At 31.3% G+C, this 20,848-nt stretch overlaps 2 protein-coding genes and 1 long non-coding RNA gene across 3 annotated transcripts; 1 reads left to right on the top strand and 2 right to left on the bottom strand.

The window, feature by feature from the left end:
- Positions 1 to 123: 123 nt before the first annotated feature.
- On the top strand, positions 124 to 6,661 carry LOC111704295 (uncharacterized). The gene is made up of 4 exons (XR_002765792.1): positions 124 to 172; positions 1,798 to 1,844; positions 3,744 to 3,817; positions 6,554 to 6,661. It is a non-coding gene; the product is annotated as an uncharacterized LOC111704295 (long non-coding RNA).
- A 1,676-nt stretch (positions 6,662 to 8,337) lies between these two features.
- Positions 8,338 to 17,430, bottom strand: LOC111704301 (protein DGCR14 homolog). The gene is made up of 11 exons (XM_023476511.1): positions 17,301 to 17,430; positions 16,470 to 16,571; positions 15,974 to 16,036; positions 14,748 to 14,858; positions 13,976 to 14,116; positions 13,218 to 13,355; positions 12,606 to 12,670; positions 11,867 to 11,960; positions 11,286 to 11,533; positions 10,214 to 10,344; positions 8,338 to 8,357 (listed from the first exon to the last, which is right to left on the bottom strand). The coding sequence occupies exons 1-11, from the start codon at positions 17,412 to 17,414 to the stop codon at positions 8,338 to 8,340; spliced, it is 1,227 nt and encodes a 408-aa protein (XP_023332279.1). The 5' UTR covers positions 17,415 to 17,430.
- Positions 17,431 to 17,625: 195 nt separating this feature from the next.
- On the bottom strand, positions 17,626 to 20,833 carry LOC111704297 (mediator of RNA polymerase II transcription subunit 9-like). The gene is made up of 5 exons (XM_023476509.1): positions 20,763 to 20,833; positions 20,384 to 20,488; positions 19,825 to 19,906; positions 18,044 to 18,114; positions 17,626 to 17,801 (listed from the first exon to the last, which is right to left on the bottom strand). The coding sequence occupies exons 1-5, from the start codon at positions 20,784 to 20,786 to the stop codon at positions 17,721 to 17,723; spliced, it is 363 nt and encodes a 120-aa protein (XP_023332277.1). The 5' UTR covers positions 20,787 to 20,833; the 3' UTR covers positions 17,626 to 17,720.
- Positions 20,834 to 20,848: the final 15 nt, after the last annotated feature.

Genomic DNA, 20,848 nt, shown 5'->3' with positions numbered 1-20,848 from the left:
GGCTAAAAAAATAATTCGAATTTTTTTCCACGGGCAACGCCGGGAAACACCGGGCCCGGTCAGCTAATAACTATTATTATTATTATTATTATTATTATTATTATTATTATTATTATAGTTATTGCCTACTGTGCTGATACTGATGATAGTGTGGACCATGATAACTTTGTAGGTATATTATTTTCTTAGTAGGTACAGTTATAGGAATAGGAAGAACTAAGAACACCATAAAGCAATAATCAAGCATATTTGAGGTTGTTACAAAGCAAATAGTTGTACTATGCACTTAATAAATCACTTACTAAAAGAGTCTGTTTACACTGCACAATTGCTATTTATCATGCGAATTGGATTTTTTTAAAGTTATAACTTTATTATAAAAGTCGTCTTCCTATTTTAGAGTTTTCTGGTTATCACTGTAAATATATTGTTTTTAAAGAAGGCACATGTGAGTCAAGTAAAAAGTGTGAATTTTGACGTGTCCTTTAAAAGATTAAATGGCACGATGTAAGTGATTAGCTAAACTATCAAGACTCAAACATTCATTACTAACTGTTTAAATGGCACGATGTAAGTGATTAACTAAACTATCAAGACTCAAACATTCATTACTAAATGTTTAAATGGCACGATGTAAGTGATTAACGAAACTATCAAGACTCAAACATTTATTACTAACTGTTTAAATGGCACGATGTAAGTGATTAGCTAAACTATCAAGACTCAAACATTCATTACTAAATGTTTAAATGGCACGATGTAAGTGATTAGCTAAACAATAAACTATCAAGACTCAAACATTCATTACTAACTGTTTAAATGGCACAATGTAAGTGATTAGCTAAACTATCAAGACGCAAACATTTATTCTTAACTGTTTAAATGGCACGATGTAAGTGATTAGCTAAACTATCAAGACTCAAACATTCATTACTAACTGTTTAAATGGCACAATGTAAGTGATTAGCTAAACTATCAAGACGCAAACATTTATTCTTAACTGTTTAAATGGCACGATGTAAGTGATTAGCTAAACTATCAAGACTCAAACATTTATTACTAACTGTTTAAATGGCACGATGTAAGTGATTAGCTAAACTATCAAGACTCAAACATTCATCACCAACTATTTAAATGGCCCGATTTAAGTGATTAGCTAAACTATCATGACTCAAACATTCATTACCAACTATTTAAATGGCGTGATGTGAGTGATTCATTACTAACTATTTAAAAAGGGTCATTTAGATTATATAATACTCTTTGCTTGTCTGTCTGTCTGTTTTTTTATATCCAATAAACGTCAAAACAGATTAACAGATCGGTCCCAAATTTTTTTGGGGACCTCACGTGATCCCAGGGAAGGTTAATGGATGATGGTATTTAAAAAAATTACCTCTAACAAAATTCGATTTTTGAAAATTTTGAAAATCCACGAAATTTTCGGTTGTTTTTGTTTTACAATGTATACAAAGAGAAAATGCTTACAGTTGTAATAGAAGATGTATAAAAGCCTATAGTACCATATAATTTGGTTGTAAAGTTGAAGTGAGCGTTCGTAAAAGATGAAAAACGGGGAAATCAAAATCGCATAATGGCAGAATATGTTTTCATTTGATGTTTTAGAAATTGAAATAACAAAATTGTAAAAACCATTTTTCCACCGGTGCAAATTAGTTCGATGGAATCCCGGCCTGTCAAAACTGAAATCATTCTATTACATTAATTTCAAATTAATCCTTTAACTTTTTTAATCTCAAATTTTTAAACTTTAAGATGAAAAATCTAATTTTTTAGTGGTTGCTGGAGAATGGGATTTGAATACTGTGGAAGATTCAGAACAGGTTTTATAATTTTTTATTCTTGACAATTTTTTAATATTCTATTTCTAAATTTTTATCCATGAGGAGGTCATTTTCCATCCAAAAGCAAAATTCCTAATGAATGTCCAAAAGCATACTTTCTAATGAATGTCCAAAGTGATTAATTTCTATTGAATGTCCAAAGTTATTAATTTCTAATAAATCTCCAACATCATTTTTTCTAATAAATGTCCAAAGTGATTAATTTCTAATAGATGTCCAAAGTGATTAATAATTTCTAATGAATGTCCAAGTGATTAATTTCTAATGAATGTCTAAAAGCATAATATCTAATGAATGTTCATAGTGATTAATTTCTAATTAATTTCCAAAAGGATAATTTCTAATGAATCTCCAAGTGATGATTTTTAATTATTGTCCAAAAGCAAAATTTTTAATGAATATTCATATGCATAATTTCTAATGAATGTTCAAAATCATAATTTCTAATAAATATCTTTATACTCCCTCACCTCCTCCTTACCTTTTACCTGATTTATTATCATTCTTATGTTTAAAATGTACAATGTACATTGTTTTTATCTGCAATTCTCATTCGTTTATAGTTGGCCAACCAATTAAAACAACCTACTCTGGTTAGGCGGGTCCAAACTACATAGTAAATAGTAAAGTAAGTAAATTTCTAATGAATGTCCAAAAGCATAATTTCTAATGAATGTCCAAGTGATTAATTTCTATTGAATGTCTAAAGTGATTAGTTTCTAATGAATATTCAAAAGCATAATTTCTAATGAATGCCCAAAAGCATAATTTCTAACGTATGTCCAAGTGATTAATTTCTATTAAATGTCCAAAGTGATTAATTTCCAATGAATATTCAAAAGCATAACTTCTAATGAATGCCCAAAAGCATAATTTCTAACGTATGTCCAAGTGATTAATTTCTATTGAATGTCCAAAGTGATTAATTTCTAATGAATATTCAAAAGCATAATTTCTAATGAATGTTCAAAATCATAATTTCTAATAAATGTCACAATTGTGATTAATTTCTAATGAATGTCCAAAATCATAATTTCTAATGAATGTCACAATTGTGATTAATTTCTAATGAATGTCCAAAGTGATTAATTTCTAATCGATTATTTCCCATTTGATTAGATAAGATCTTCTTTGATGGCAAATTGGAAATGTATCAAAAAACTAATCAACTTGTCAAATATGGTCTACGTCATCTAATTGAAGACTTCTTTTAATCTGAAAAATTGATTTTGTATGTTATCCTTTTTTATTGAGACAGCTCCAAATCCCCCCCCCTACGTATTTTTGACATAACTCATAATGTATTTGCCTGTATGTCTTTTAACATTTTGGAAATTTCTTACTGAAATTTGTCATAGTTTTAGGCTATAAACTGCCTAAGTTCTGAGACCTATTTTACTTCTGATTAAATCATATATTCATATTACCGGAATTCAACAGTATATAGCCTTTTAGAAAGCCTATGACAAAAAAAGTAGATTGATAGCAAATTTTTTTGGTTTCATTTAACAAAACAAGATCAGCAGAACTCTTTAATTGTTCCAAAACTTTGAAATCTTAAGATTTGGATTATATATTCTAAAAAAAGACATTCTTCATCGATCCCATGATAATGTTGTACTGTTATTTTAATGATTATGTGGAAATATTTACGTGTCAGTTCTTTCAAATACATGGTGTCCCACAAAACATGAAGACTTAATTAAAGATAATCTTTGATCTTTATCTTTGATGACTATTCAATAACAAAAGGTGTGTTAAAGATATGTTGCCAACATATTCTTTTTAAAAAACCTAAAAATTATAACTTTTTAATACAAATTGTCATTTTTTTCACTAAAATCTCTGGTGAAAATCCTTGTATCTATTTTATTTAAGGTTCGCCATGTTGAACGTGTATTCCGGCATCCGTACTTTAGTGCACAGCAGAGCTGTGATATTGCTCTGATCAGGTAGAAATCGATCAGTCAATTAACAACGACGAGATTTTGAATCAAACTCAGGAACTATAAAATAGATTCTATGCGTAATTTCAAGTAGTAACCCTTAATTTATAGACTGGCATGTCCGATTAGTAACGGTGACGAATAATAAAAAGATATCCATTTTTTCTCTTTCAAAATTTAAGTGTTGTTTCTCTTTAGATTTATTTGCAGATTCCTGGTCTAGAAACAATTAAGGCATTTGCTAGAATTTGAAAACGTCCCTACTAACCGGAAAACCTATAAATATGTATGATACTGGTATCTATACGTACTTTTAGGTTTGGAATATGTGAAAATACGTATTTTCCCTATGTATGATGTACGTATTTTCGTAACCATTTCCTGGGTAAAAATGCGTATTTTAGTCCGTAAAAATACGAATATGACAAGCCTAAATATACGTATGTAAAAAACCTAAAAAATCCAATGAATCAGAAATTTTTAGGTTTGAAAAAATCCTAACATTTCTTTACATTGATTCAAATGAAAATATCAATTTACTCCAAAATGAAAGAAATTTTTAAACATTGTATTCACCAAAATTTTCTTAAAAATTATAAAATATTTTTAAATTCTAACTTAACAATGCATTTTTATGCAGTTTAGGTTTTGTGAATATATTGACACTTGGAAAAATTAGTTGGTATGAAATTTCCGAAAACATAGGTATTTTTTGGTTTGCATCAAACTTTTCAACCCTAAAAAATACAACCTTATAAAAATTACCTGGTAAAAATTATACGCAATTATTCGTAAAAATACGTATCTGGAAACCCACTTAGTATTATAAATACATAAATATACTCAAGTTCTTTACCACAAAGCTAATCATACGAATAATTACGTAAATATATCTAAAAATTCGTATACCTATTTATAGAGGCATTAGTATTTTTAGGTTTTCGGGATAGTAGGGATCTTCAATATTATTAATCAGAGAAAGGCTTAAAGGGTACAGTTGTAAATCGGGTATGGACTCGTAGAACGAAGGATTACAAAGACATCCCTTTTAAACCATTTGATATCTTAATCTTAATTGATCTAGCAGATTACCAGAATATCTAAATTAATAGAGAAATAAGATATTTTAATAAAAAAAATTTCTAAGTTTTCTCGAAAATTTGATGAATAATTTGAAAAATTATATTTAAGTTATAAGATTAGGATTTTAAGCTAATTTTTCGCTAATAATAAGCTGTTTTTATTAAATGCACCAATTAAAGAAAAAAAATAGTTTTACATTTATATTGAAAGTAAAACAAATATAAGAATAAATAACTAAAGAGATGTAAGATATACTGTTACTACAGTTTCCTCAGATCCACAGGTTGGGTTTCCCTGAATATCTTCTTGTACTCTGGACTTGAAATCCATTTAGCCCCTTAGGATCGAGTTTCCTGTCCAAATCTTTCTTGAACCCATGACTAGAAGCTCATCTGAAGTTCCGTTCCTGAGATTGACTGTTTCTCAGGACTCAGATTGTCTCCTTTAATTCTGCTTAGACCCATGGAGTTTCTTTTCTGAAATCCGATGGGGGTTTACAGTCAAGGAGTATGCAATAGAAGGGAGATATACAACTGATTGGATCGCTCTACCAATACCATATGATTATGAATGCTTTGTAAACTACATTTGTATAGAAAAAAAATTCTTATATAAATGGAGTACCGTCTGCAAAGCATGTATAATCATATGGTAGGGCGTGCCGCGTCAGTTGTATCTCCATTCTATTTCATACTCCTTGTTTACAGCATATCTATATGGAATGACATTAACTTGGTTCTTTTCAAAAAAAACTTTAAAGGCTTTTAGACATTTAAAGGTAACACATAAATCACGACAAGTTTTGCTAAATTCAAAATTGTTTATTCTGAACATTGTCTTTCATCACACTTTGCCAAATTTTGATAATGTGTAATGAGAGAAATATGTGCAAAAAAAAGGAATAAATGCACAAAAACTATAATTTTTGGTTCGTTTTTCCCTAAATTTTCTTAAAAAATAAGATTGTTTTAAAGTTTGATATAAGCAAACTTAGTCAGAATACATGGATGAAAAGGACCTGTGTCCTTTGTATGGCTGTTGTTTACATTGGACTGAGGGTTGAAAAATAATTAAAATGGGTTCATCTGATAAATAAATGAAAGGAGATTATGAACACTGTTGATTGTTGAGTTTTTTTACGATCGTATTTAAAAAAGTAACTGCAGACGTAAAGGGAATTATATCAATATAACGAAGACTACTTTCGATTTCAATTTTGATTTATATCTAGTTCTTAATTGCAGCATGGATATACACATAAACATTGAAGTCAAGAGAAGTTGTCAATTAAAAAGCCTCTCTTTGATTACTTTTAGAATTGTAATTCGAAAAAATCTTGTTCACAATCAAAAGTTAAATGAAAAGTCGTCTTCATTGTATTATATAATCGCCTACCACTGAAGCTTTTCTGATTCACAACATGTCTCTTAAACCTTTGTCTGAGTAAAATAGTTTTTTTCTTTCTTAAAACAAACTTATTTTTTCAAATGCGTTCCCTTGGCTTGTGAATTTTTTCCAGCTTCGATTCAACAAAATTATACATTTTCCAGATAAACGACGATTTCTTTCTAATTTTTTCAAAATGTGAATCAGACTTGCGAATTAAGAGTGACTTGAAATTACGTCTACACATGATACATACTACATACATGTTTGAAGGTTGGCTACCCCCTTGAATATGACTGGGTTGAGTGTAGTTCCACTAGCTACGGATGGAGAGGAGTTTTCAGGAGAATTTATTGAACTAGGCTGGTCACAGCTGGCAGGTACAGCGTGGATTAGGAAGACGACATTTAATAAATCTTCTGGGTATTTCTTTCAGACCAATAATTTTATCACTACTGATAGAAAATCAATGGGTCTCTGAACACTGCTCAATTGTTGGGTTTCACATCGATTGGAATATTAAATGATAACTTAATACTAACAGTCGTCTTTCTATTCCGTTGATTTATCTAATCTCATTCAAAATCCATCAATAATTGCTTAAACGACATGATTATATACTGTACAAATTAAAATGTATTTTGCTTCACAAACTTATTCTAAAATGGTAAATGATGTAATCGTAAACATAATTTAAAACAAACTACTGGACTTATTTTGAGACCTCGTATAAGTAAAAGTAGCCTTCTATGTTTTATTTTACACTCTACGAATGAAAAATTGAAGCTAGTCAACAAGGTTATAATGCAAGGAAAGTTAACTGTGGTCGCGTTTTCTCTGCGTACATATTGGAACCAGTTCTCTTTGGGCGGAATTTGTAAACAAGAATAGATGCATCAGTGTTCGTTTAGTATCCGAGGAGGTTTAAAGCATTAAATTTTGATGATTTTGATAATTCACATAATAGTTTTCTATGACCAGAATATTTCATTGATTTTTTTATGTGAAAGATGGATCCCATGTCAGGCTGTAACATCCATCTTGTGTTTACATTACCGCCAAGAGACAGTCCACTGCAGAACAAAAGATGCGTACACTTCTGAAATAACTTTCCTTGCATTACATCCTTGAGGCTAGTTAGGTTTTTTTTTAGCAATTCTGCAGCTCGTTAGAGAAATGGTGCTCAAAGATTTTAGACTGAAATTAAATGAACTTTAAAATCAATTTGACGCGATGCATAAAAAATGAAAAATAATAATATTATTTTCTGACATGTTTTGATATTGTGCCCTTAATGAAATTATTGCAACAAAATCTATCTTACTTCTCTTGCTGTCTTTGCTATCATTAATTATTAAATTTTTTTAGAAAGCTTTTTTTTGAGGGATTAGAAGTTATAAAGTTAATCTTATTAAAAAAATGTTGCCTGAAATAATTGATGAATGTCCAGAAAACAGGTTTATCTATTTTGCTTTTGCAAATAATTATGTTAGGCTCAAAATTAGATTCACGTAAATTTAATTTTGGAACCCTGGGACCCCGCCCCCCCCCTTCCCACTTTTAAATATAACTTTTTTTCATTTTCACTGAGTTTGGGGAAATTAAATGATATTTATAGGGACATAAATGAGTTTTTGGTTTAAATAAAACTTTAATTATGTAAAATAAAAAAATGCTTTTTAATTTCCAATTTTTCATTAATATTTTCTTTTTCTCTAGGGAGGGAGTAAAAATACACAACTGAAAAATCTACCTAAGGCTTCATCGCACAGCTGACAGTCTTCTTTTGTAAATAGGGTTAAAACTGGCAGATTTCTAAATCCAACAGGGCAAAATTCAACAGAACCATGAAGTCTTCACTTGTGAATTTAAAATCTATTTATTAGCAACTAGCCCCCCCCCCCGCGATTTAGTTTTAGTCATCGGACACAGCCACCTCTTTCTTTGAAATATTTTAAATTTAATCTTGTTGGACTTCTCTTGAATCTCCAGACTTCGATCATTTATAAATATTTTTAAGCCTAATTAAAGTTTAGCCAATGTGGTTAATCGCTTTCTTAACCATAAGTGTTGGCGTCTGAAAAATATTTAATATATTAATAAAACTGGAATTTGCTCTTTTTGCAAATTTCAAATTCTAATAGTTTGTCATCAGGAATATTTTTGAGTGCATCCTGTCTGCCTTTATAGCTGATATAGTTAGAATTTATGAAAACTTTTCATAAAACTATTTTTAAGTAGATCTTATATTCTTTATGGTTATTTTTTAATGATTAAGATGAATATCAATAATTCTTCTAATTGTAGTTTAGAAACAGGATGTTTTTAGCAAGAGGAAAATAATTCCAGAGAAACGTTCCAGCTTACAGAATTGACGTGAATCATGATGAGATTATAAATTCAAGTTTACGTTACAACATTATTAAAAATTTCCATCTCTGAATGTTTTATCGACTTTAAGCATAAAAATAATCATAAAAAAAGAACAAAAAATTTGAAAGTTGTCTTTGAAAAAAAAAATGAGTAACCCTTAAAGAAATGCTTATGACCTAAATCTGGATCCATTTTTTTCAGAACGGATCCAGGATCCGGATACGCATCAGAATGAAATGGATCCAATGAGTGAGTGTACACTGTACAGTAATTCATTAAAGTTAAGTAGACGGGACCTCGAGCCTGATCACTACGGGGCTGACATTTTTATTTTTTTCATAAGTCATTCGAAACAATCGTCTTTCGTCTTTATATCAATGTTAATACATTAATACACATACTGAATTAAAAAAAAGATTTTGTAGGATAAAATGAGTTATCATCTAATTGTGAGACACGAAAATAAACTCATGTGTAACAAGAAGAAATCCTCCAACAAGACTAGATAAATCAACAAGCCAGTAGTTTCGGAGACTAGAACTTGGCAAGAACTACTCATCCTTCTTTTCAAGATACTAGCTTTGCCCGGCAGCTCCTGGCTTTAAAAAGGCCAAGGGAAAAACAATCAAATGGCTTGGCCAGTTAGGAAAATTATTTTTAAATACTAAAATTTAGTATTTGAGCTAGTTTTACCCCAATGCTTTCTAAACAATGTGCCGCACATCTGGGAATTTTTTTCATGGNAAAAGTCGAGAATGACTTTTTTAACTAACTTTTTAAAAACAAATCCTGAAATAAATCATAATAGCCCCTAGAAATTTTTTAGGTATTTCTATACAGACCTTTTTATCAGTTCAGTAAAGCATTCTCTAAAAGTTCAGGATTATCATCAAAGTTTTAAAGGATATGTCCTTTTAATTTCAAGAGAGCCATGCCCAATTAACAAAAATCAAATCAGACTTTTAGGGTTGTCCTACGCCCATTCTACATTTTCATGATGACTTTACTAAATCGAAATTGTAGCCTGGGTTTATGATTTGCAATGATTCAACGAATTACTTAGATGTTTTAATGTAATTTTCTCGCAACAGCCAACCGACATTGTGCGAGTCTACCATCAGATATCAACATTCCGACATTGTGCGAGTCTACCATCAGATATCAACATTCCGACATTGTGCCAGTCTACCATCAGATATCAACATTATTCTAAGTGCTTTTACTTCTATTGAATAATGATTGTTATCTGCCCTACTGGAATTTAATGTAATCGGCTGTAGGTATCATTAATTGACAAAATTGAGAATAGAACTCGTCGTTTCCCTGACTTCAAAAGAGTTTAATTCTGACAACTTCATCCAAAGGTTTTTTATCATTATTTGCAAGTCACTTGATCTTGAAGAGAAACCACAAAGAGAAAAATGTTGATATCTCTTCTTCATACGAACCTTTTAGGGTAACCATTTTGAATCGAACATTCCAGTCTATAAATGGAGGTTGACTTGAAATTACATCGACAATCTCTTCAAGTCAATCGGAAATAATGAGAGATAAATTTACCTAGTTTAGAGCTGACCAGCCGTTTAGCTGCTGGACTGAGTCCAGGTAGTCCTGAAGCAGGTCGACCTGAGCCTGGTCTCCCGACCTTCATCGACACTTTCACTTGCGCCAGAGCTTTGTTCTTACGCTCCCTAGATCAGATTAAATCAATCTCAAATTTAAATCAAATCAATCGCAAGATCAAATTAAGTCAATGCCAAAATCAAATCTATCTAAAAACTAAATTAAATCAATCTTAAAATCAAATCAAATCATTATCAAATTACAATCAAATCAAATCAATCTCAAAATTAATCTCAACACCAAATCAAATCAATCTCAAATCAAATCAATCTCAAGATCAAATCAAATCAATCTAAAACTCAAATCAAATCAATCTCAAAATCAAAATCAATTTAAAAACCAAATTAAATCAATCTCAAAATCAAATCAAATCATTTCAATCTAAAAAACCAAATAAAATCAATCTCAAAATCAAATCAAATCAATCTCAAAATCAAATCAAATCAATCTCAAAATCAAATCAAATCAATCTAAAATTCAAATCAAATCAATCTCAAAATGAATCTCAATATCAAATCAAATTAATCTCAAAATCAAATCAAATCAATCTAAAATTCAAATCAAATCAATCTAAAATTCAAATCAAATCAATCTCATAATCAAATCAAATCAATATAAAAACCAAATTAAATCAATCACAAAATCAAATCAAATCAATCTCANATATCATAGATCTGCACCAACGGTTTGCAAAGATATAGGGCATGATCAGAGTTTGTGGTAAAAACTCAGTGCCTTTATACTAAGGTTTAATGCTTACTTAAAAGGACGATGTAATTTTAAGTGACCGTTGATTTAAAGAAATGCATGCCCGGTTTACTCCAGTACCTTTTTCATTTTAATCTTCATTATATCAATAGTGGGGAAGATATCGTCGTTTCTCTAACAAAAGAAGTGTCACTTTTATTCTTAAAAAATCACATTTCAGAGTTAAAAACATGAAAAGCTCATTCATTCTTTATTCGACAAAGCTTTTAAGGGCACCTATGTCAATCGGGCATGTCATTACACATGAGCAGCCCCCACAGAGAGGAGTGGGGTCTCACAACCCTCCAACCTGTACGGGGTCGTCTCCACCTCTCCCCAGGTCATCAGGGGGGAGTCCGTCACACCCATCATAGGACTTGGAGCCATGGATATCATCTTGAACCCGTTCACGATTGGGGTCTCGGGTCGGACGATTTCTTTGCCGTCGGCACCGACTTTTCCAGCGGCCATTTCACGCTGCCTGATGGCTTCCTTCCTTAAAGCCTCCATCTGTAATCATAAATAATATTGAGATAATTTTTTTTATATGGTTTATCTGGTTTACTTTCAGTTTATCTGGTTTACTTTCAATTTATCTGGTTTTCTATTGGTTTATCGTTCTTTCTATGGGTTTATCTTGGTTTCTAGGTTCATCTGGATTTCTGTCGGTTTATCTTGCTTTCTATTGGTTTATTTTGCTTTCTATAGGTCATCTAGTTTTCAATCAAATTATCTGGCTTACTAACGGTTTGGCTGGGTGTCTTCCTTTTTATCTGGTTTGTATCAGATGATCCAGTTTTCTATCTGTTTACATGGTTGCTTACCCATTTATCTGGTTTCTACCTGTTTATCTGTTTTCCAAGGTGTTTTCGAGAGTCTTGTATTTGTGTGCTTAATGATTTTCTGTTTCTTTGCCAGATCAAGCTTTTCCTCATAGCTGAAATATATTAGTAATTGTATAAACAAAATATTCAAAAATATTAAACCAAGAAAGTGAATTTTAACATATGATTTACTATAAGAATTTCCACAAGAATCTACTATGTTTTGTATATTCAAAAACTTTTACTCTATTGCTTTGCTATATGACTTGGTGCAAAATTTTGATCCTTTAAGAATAATTTTATCAGGGTATAACATGAAAACTATTGTTGAAATCGTATTGACAAGTCGTTTCGGTCAATATCTTGTTAAGAGTAAAAGAGGAAAAAAAAATTGTTGAGAGAAGATGTTTTTTAAAATGTCATAACATTTATGAGGTTTGTTAATCATTTTAAAAATAAACTATCCTAAAAACCGATATCGATCATCACTAAGCAATAATAGTCCGGAGCTGGGAACTCTTGAATTGTGAATATCAAGATCTCAATCTGCAGGTTAATCTGCAGATTAATTTAATCTTTATTGATATCTGCCGTGTAATTGAACTCTTAAGGCCGGTATATCTGAGATAAAGAAATTAAGCATTAATCCTCAAATTAAAAGTGCCCACAGCTCAGTGGATATCAATATCAAGCAATCAGGATGATGAGTATCCAACATAAAAGTTCCCAGCTCTGATAGTCTAATAATAATAAATTACCTGAGTTCTAAAGTGTCCGGATTATGAAATACTGAATTTATATTTTGGAAAGTCCAGGTTTCGACCTGGAAAATAATATTAGTAACAAAAGACCATTTTTAATCAATTAATAAATCAATTTATCAGTAAGTTAGACAGAGTTTATAATTATAACACAAACCACTTAACCAACCAACCAACCATCAAACCACGCAACCAAGAAAGCAAACACACAAGCAGACAACCAACCATCCCACCAGCCAACCTATCAACCAACCATCTAACTTGCCAACCAGCCAATTATCCAACCAACCAACCAACTATAAACTCAACCAACCAAGTAACAAACCACCAATGAAACAACCATCTTACTGGCCAACCAGACTACCAACCAAACAACCAACCAACTAAGCAAACAGCCAACTAAGCAAACAGCCAACCAACCAACCAACCAACCAACCAACCAACCAACCAACCAACCAACCAACCAACCAACCAACCAACCAACCAACCAACCAACCAACCAACCAACCATCAAACCAACCAACCAACAATCAAACCATTAAAATAACCAACCAACCATCAAACCAACCAACCAACCATCAAACCAACCAACCGACATCAAACATCTACCTCATCAGGTTTAACAGGTAGTTCTGCTTGCTGTTCTATACTCGGTAGCTCCATCTGCTTTGCCTTGTTTTCTAAGAACAGGAGTTCGTCCTTATACATCCAGCTGTTCTTTACACGATGGCGTAGCTCACTCTCAGCCTGTACAGTGTACAGGACATAATCAGTTGATATGTACAGGATGTCCCAAAAAAAACTTTTCAGACGGAGTATTGGGTACTCACTACTCAGGGAACAATATTTATTCAATTTTTACAACAAAGGTGTCATTCAAAAGCTAACATTTCAGTTATTTTAAGGTGTATTATTTGCTTTTTATTCCTCTTACTTTTAAGCAAAAGTCTAAAATCAATTTCCTGGATTTTTTTAATTTTCAATGTCTCATAATTCAAATTTAATTTGAAGTTTAATAAAAATATACAGATTTTATATTTTTTTTTCGTAGGCTGTTAATCTAAGATTTCTTTTTATGCCAAAATTTTTATTATTGGATCAGCGATGATTTTCTTTTGAGCCAGTGCAATCTTAAAAATAAAATAAGAAAATTAAAAAATCTCCAATATTTGTTTATTTATGTTGTTGGGGGTATTTTACGATAATTGAAAAAAAACTTAATAAATTTTTGAGTAGAAGTCTAATATCCATTTCCCCACTCCCATCCCCCCAAAATTCTTCAAAAATAATATGTTTATTGTTTATTTATTCTTTATAATTATAATTATAATTATTAATATTAATGTAATATAAAATTCAAACCAAACCTGAAGAACTTGAAAGCTCTCATTGTCCTCGCTGGTATGGTTTGCGAGGAACTTGTCGAGGTTCTCCTCCTTCCCCTTCTCCTCGTCCTCCTCATCCTCCTTGTTTAAACCTTTCTCCACCCCAGGGGTGGATTCCCGTCCCTAGATTAGCAAAATATTGTTTTTGTATTCGTCAAAAGTAAAGAAGACCAAAATATAATTCTTGATTATTATTAGTTCAAAAATATTTTTATAATTAAATCTTTAAATTGGTTGAAATCGTGATACTTAAAAAATAAGCGTTTTTTAAAATGCTTTCACCAATGTCAATTCTTCGAATTGTATGACCGACAAAGAATACAAAAAATGTTAAGGCCTACCTTTCTTCTTCTTGTGAATATCAAATAATTAATAAACAATTTATGAAATTTGAAAGAGAAGATTTTCAGGTTTTTTATATTTGGCTTATGGAAATTCATTAATGAAATGAAATGAAATCAAACCCAATCAGACTTTTAGTGACGTCCTACTACCACAATACCATTTCGAAACAGAAAAATCTGCGAGCGTTTTCTTGGATCAAAATCCTGTCTAGATTCCTCTCCTTAATCTCTGTATTATGTACTAATTCTTATCCAAGAGGTTAAAATTTTTTAGAAAGCAAATTTTTTTTGGCGTTGTTTTGAAATGACTCCCGCGCAAACTCCTCTGTCGCTTTAGTAAATGTAAATTGGCGGTACAATCCAAAGTAGGACTTGTAAAACTTAATACAAGTAGGATTTGAAAGCTGTACCTCTGGTTTTCTTGGATCAAAATCCCTTCTTGGTTCCTCTGGGGTCTCAAATGTAGCCGGGCTGGTCAGTCTACGAAGCCCTGTACCTGGCCTGCACCCACTATACTTCTCCTTAAGGATGAAACAATTGCATTTTCAAAAGGACTGTTTAAATTGATCTTTCATTTAAACAGGGGGCGATGCCTGATTACCAACGATACTTTTTAGTGATCAATAATGTGAAAGATATCGTCGTTTTTCCAGCTTCGAAAAGTTTTTAATTCCAGCAATTCCTCCATTGTATTTGTACCACAATTAAAAACATTAAATTTTTTAACATGAAAACATGGATCTTATGCAATATTGATTCAAATTTTTAAGGGAACCGCTGGGATTCGCATATGCCATTTTATAAAATGGAGGTCTACTTAAAATAACGTTCAAACTTCATTGTATCATGATAGCTAGGCCCTTGTACCTCACTGTACAATGTACATCTTCCATGGAATCAATTACAGATAAAAACTGGATAAGAAGCTTTAGAATTTTGATTAGCTAAAAAAAATGGATAAGTTAAAAAAAATCGCTATTTCCCAAAGTATATATTCCCTGACTTATTGCAAACTTTTAAAACCTAGTAATATTCATCATATTGTAAACGTTTTAATATTTATCATAACCAAAAAAAGCGAAAGCTAATCTCCACTTAATTGCTATAATACATACATATAGTAAACAATATGAAAATAGTTGCAGATTTTTGCCNTGTAAACGTTTTAATATTTATCATAACCAAAAAAAGCGAAAGCTAATCTCCACTTAATTGCTATAATACATACATATAGTAAACAATATGAAAATAGTTGCAGATTTTTGCCTGTAACAGTATAACTTGTATGTGTATTTTTAGCAATAAACTATATCTTATTTCATCTCATATCCTGAAAGAAAGATAAAGAAAATGTGAAACTTTTACTCAAAGTTCCGGACTGAAATGAACTACAGTAAGAGATAGAAAACTATGAATAGAAAGACGACATGAAAGCAATATTTAATTTTAATTGATGTTGTTACAAAACAAATAGTTTTAACAGTAGCTAATAAAAGCACTTATTAAGTGATATTGGTCTGTTTACAATGCACTGCAATTACTGTGTTTAATGTTCATTCGACTATAATATGTAACAACTTGAGTCGAAAAGTTGTCTTCCTATTCCAGAGTTTCATGGTGCTCACTGTAAACTAACCTGGAGTCTGCTCATTGTGACGTAATCATTTTTATCCTTAGCTTCAATATAATCACTTTGCGCCTTTAAACATACAATTAAATTCAAATAATTTTGTTTAAAGTCACATTGCAATTTTTAAATAGAAACATTTTGTGACATACAAAATACTTCAACGACCGCATATCTGTACGAATGTGGGAAAACTTGCCGCACTAATTTATCTGCCAACCCGCAAATTACGTCACACTTTCTCCTCTTTCTTTTCTATTCCGGGTATTTTTTCCAGTTATTTCCAAAGTACTGTAATTTTCCCCGTTTAAGGCAACATTCATAATTACCGGAAGTTTTTAAATCCATGTTAAAACATTAAATGGAGATGCATTAAGCATTGCAGAAGAAAATTTAAGAAATTAAAACGGAGCCTTCCCTCACTCCCTGCAATGACTGATCCCTAGCAATGATAACAAGACTGGTAATGTATGTTATACTCTTTAAGTTTTTTTAATGTAAGTTCCTTAAGTTTTTCTAGTTCAGGGAAGAAATCTCGTTCGATAATTTTTTCAACTTTTTCAACATATTCGTCTTCTTCGAGAACTTTTACTTTTCTCTTTCGAACCTACAACATAAATAAATAAATAAATAAGTAAAGATCCCAATGTGGAATATATCCGCTTAAAATCCGTTCATCTGGAACCCTGGTATTGCTCCTTTATCCAAGAGATTTGTCCCAGAGTAGGTAACCCAGATGCTAGCTACCAATCAACATGTTGGTGTATGTTACATAATAACATAAATCAAAAATAATAATTACATCAGCGGACTAAATCAGAATGATAAAGACACGCAAAGTCTGGAAAAGTCAGGATTGAAATAGTAATTCATAGATTACGATAAAACACCTTTGAAAAAGGCCAAAAATCAGGGGGAAAAACTGACAATTGACAGTATGCATAATTTTTCAGTTGACCTTCCACTTCCCTGCAAAGATGACAATGCCAGATTCACAACAGTACCCTTAAAAGCTTTGTCTGATCAAGTATGAATTAGATATCAATGTGAAATCATTTAGTAATCTGATTATTTTTCATATGTTGGTTCTCTATAATCGTGACTTACGCATTTCAAATGCAGGAAAACACATACAAATTATCAGATATTAACATTTTTCCAACTAAAAAATCGATGGTATCTTCCACATTTCTGATCAGGTTTCAGGGACATCATTGTAAATCGGAAATTGCCATCTTTACACGGTCACGGTGGGTCACTTAAATTTATGATCACAGTCCTTTAAGTAATTACTGAATAAGCCGTAAAGCAACCTAGAGAAGATTTATTTTAATACCTGAGCCAGTAGTTTAGGGTCTAGTGGTTTCTTGAAAACATCTAAACGAGAGGCTGGAGAACTGTTGCTTCGTGCGGTTGTTCCGCCGTAACTCTGATATTGAGGAGTCGTCATTGTTGATAATAGCTTGTTGTTGCAGTTGTTTATTAGTTATGTTTCCCTCTGGTAGCAAATAAATAGTTGCTGCTCTTGTTATTCAGCAGTAGAGGTTACTAAGTTTCTTAAGTGGTTATTGATGTGGTTGTTGCCAAGAAATTGCTCTTGTTGTTTCTGGGCTATTTTGTTCTTGCAATGAAATTGCGTTACTGCTAAAGGATTGTTGTTGCTTAGCAGTGGTAGTTGTTACTGTTCCTTTTGTTGATTTTTTCTTGCTCTGAGGTTCCGTTAGGTTTTCCTTTTCTGAGATTCCGTTAAGTTTTCTTATTCTGAGGTTCCGTTAAGTTTTCCCAAATTTAGAAAATTTGCAACGGAACCCAGGCTCTCGTATTTCTGTACCAGTTCCTAATAGATAAGAAATGAAAGTTTTTCTTCAAGGGAAATAATCTTGATTTCGTCTCAAAGGGACTGTTTACTAGTGTCTAGTGAACCTCCTTTTAAAAAGTGACATGCCTAACGTACAGTGGTACCCATTAAGTTAACCCATTATCTGTGTATCGAGCTTGTTACTTTAGAAATGGAGATAACTTAAAATAACAATGACGGTGCTTCTAATATATCTCATCTGCTGTTACATTGTATTTTACCTTTTTCAGTGCACGCTGTTTCTTCAAAGATTGAAGTTGGGCTTTCTGTTCCTCTGGATTTAAATCAATTCCTAGAATTAATAATCTTTGGTACAAATTGGCTCAAATCAAAGATATCTTTGTCAATGGCACAATTAGGTTTTTTGGTTTGGAGAGAATAAGCAAACTTTCAACAAACCATGAAAAAATATTTCCATGTTTTTGCCCTATAAAATTCACTAGGTGGTGGGGTGGCTAAGACCCAACTTTTGAAGGATGGCTTCCACCCCCTGTAGCACCTTTTCACTCTCATTGGTCAAACAAATGTTCTGGCATGGGTTATAAATAATATTAAAATTTTGATTTGCTCGAAAGGTTAAAAATTTGCAAAAACTGCGTAATTAATTTTTTATAGCATGTGATCCATGTTTAATGTTTATTGTATAAGCATACTTTCACAAGGGCTTTTCAAAAATGTAAATTTAGACCTGTAGCTTAATAATTTAAAAACGATACGCACTATTTTTTAGTTTTTTTTTTTAAATTCCCCATGGCTATTTTGACCAATTATTTAAAGCCATTTTTACCCCCCGTAATCTTTACTCCTTCAACTTTGTGAAAATAATTTTGTCTAGATATTGAATTTCATCTGTTGATGATACGGAGGCCAATTTCAGGAATCTTTTGTGGGCAGATAAAAAATCTTTGAATCAAAAGATAAGCTATCATTTCAAAATTGAATTTTTTGAAAATTTTACTTTGTGATTCTATATAAACTACTACTTAATAAATATTAAATATTTCAACAAATTCACGCTTAGTGCTTCTATTGAAATTGTTTTTCCAAAAAAATGCTCTAATCTGCATATAAGTTTCTACGTCTTTAAGGGTTTATACATTATTACATGCTCTAAATACAACAAATTTGAGAACTACAATTTTTTAATCTTAATTAATCTTAATTTTAATCTCTAATTTTTATATTTCAATGTTGTAATATCAATCAATCAATCAGAGTCTTTGGGAGTTCTACTAGTCACAAAGAATGCCCAGGATGAACTTACTTAATCAGGAAATAGATATGGACTAGTAGCTTTGTGACAGGTGTCTTAAGAAAATATGAATTTGCATTTCATCTATTTAATCTAACAGCCTAAGTTAATGTTTGAAATATCATAGATCTGCACCAACGGTTTGCAAAGATATAGGGCATGATCAGAGTTTGTGGTAAAAACTCAGTGCCTTTATACTAAGGTTTAATGCTTACTTAAAAGGACGATGTAATTTTAAGTGACCGTTGATTTAAAGAAATGCATGCCCGGTTTACTCCAGTACCTTTTTCATTTTAATCTTCATTATATCAATAGTGGGGAAGATATCGTCGTTTCTCTAACAAAAGAAGTGTCACTTTTATTCTTAAAAAATCACATTTCAGAGTTAAAAACATGAAAAGCTCATTCATTCTTTATTCGACAAAGCTTTTAAGGGCACCTATGTCAATCGGGCATGTCATTACACATGAAGGTATCATGAAATCACGTCTTGAGCCACATTAAACTTTTAAGCCAGATCTTGGCACTTTTCAGCTAGAATCAGCTAGAATATCTTCTACGCTATCAATTAGATTGATAAATAAAGTTAAAAAGTATCATTCAATCAACCAATCAGTCAGAGATAATTTTAGGAACTTCATATGGAAAGTCACCAACAATGACAGTGAATTAAAAAAAAACATCATTTAAATTTATGGGTCTGCCACATATAGGTTCCACAAACCCCAATCTGTAGACAACTGTACGCACCTTTCAGACTCCGAACTTGTTCCCGGGCTTTCTCAAGCTTCTTGTTTAGTTCTTGGATCTTATTTGCAGCTTCAAGACTTTCCTGTCAATAGTTTTATAAAACTAAAATGTTTATTGGCTTCGTCTTAATATGGGTTTGCTTATTCTTTCAATTTTGATGCGGATCCAAACTGGACAAATTTTCATTTTAAGAGTTTACTAACATCTAAAAACATGCTGTAATTTTACTTCTCGTTTGGCCTCAATTTCTGTTAAAACTTAATTTTTTCTTTCTTTTCAGTGTGAAAAATATTAATCTTTTTTGAAGAAAAATATCAAAATAAATGACCAGAACTAGAAATTTTATGAATCGACGGAATCAGTTAAACTTCATCTCTCCTATTGGTGACAGACTTTTGATTTGACGAATGAAAGATAAGTTGATCTGCTCGCGAGAAAAGAATCAGTTTAGCTCATTCCTTTATTAGTTTACAGTTTTAAACACACGACAAAGTAGATATATCATAATGAAAAGCGAAATTTTTACAAATGTGCAAATAATTTAAATGTATTTACGCACCTTATTTTTTAATGATGCCTCGCTTGGGTCCTTCTCAACGCACTTGATGATATCGTAAATAATTGGGAGAAACTCACAATCAAGATCCTTTACTTCAACAGATATCTAGAAAATAGGATTTATTCATCATTCATCATTCATCATTATAATACCAATGAATTTCCCAAATAAGTGAACGGTCCCTTTATATTCGCAAAGTCATAAATTTTCTTGTTACATTTATTTATTTCTGATCTTTTCAATCATCATTTCATTTTTCCTTGTAACATTTTTTAATTTAATATTAAGGATATATATATAATATATAAATATATTAATAGATAATCCGGGAACATAAAAAGTACAGAACATCAAAAAAAAATTATAAATAATAATTCACCTCGTTATTTATTCCAGAATTCATTATTGTCTATAACTTCATACATTAGAACATAATTTTCTGAAATTAAGATGGATTTCAAATTT

The sequence above is a fragment of the Eurytemora carolleeae genome, unplaced genomic scaffold (assembly GCF_000591075.1).
Source record: "Eurytemora carolleeae unplaced genomic scaffold, Eaff_2.0 scaffold598, whole genome shotgun sequence".
Taxonomy (NCBI): Eukaryota; Metazoa; Arthropoda; class Copepoda; order Calanoida; family Temoridae; genus Eurytemora; species Eurytemora carolleeae.
This window is presented reverse-complemented; position numbering and strand designations above follow the sequence as displayed.

Coding starts and splice junctions, on each gene's coding strand:
- LOC111704297 (XM_023476509.1), bottom strand. CDS start 20,786: ATGAATTCTGGAATAAATAACGAG. Junction 18,115..19,824: donor ACAAGTTCGGAGTCTGAAAG/GTGCGTACAGTT, acceptor TATTAATTCTAG/GAATTGATTTAAATCCAGAG. Junction 17,802..18,043: donor AACAGCGTGCACTGAAAAAG/GTAAAATACAAT, acceptor CTTATCTATTAG/GAACTGGTACAGAAATACGA.
- LOC111704301 (XM_023476511.1), bottom strand. CDS start 17,414: ATGACGACTCCTCAATATCAGAGTTACGGCGGAACAACCGCACGAAGC. Junction 16,572..17,300: donor ACCCTAAACTACTGGCTCAG/GTATTAAAATAA, acceptor TTTATGTTGTAG/GTTCGAAAGAGAAAAGTAAA. Junction 10,345..11,285: donor TCTGTGGGGGCTGCTCATGT/GTAATGACATGC, acceptor AATCTGATCTAG/GGAGCGTAAGAACAAAGCTC.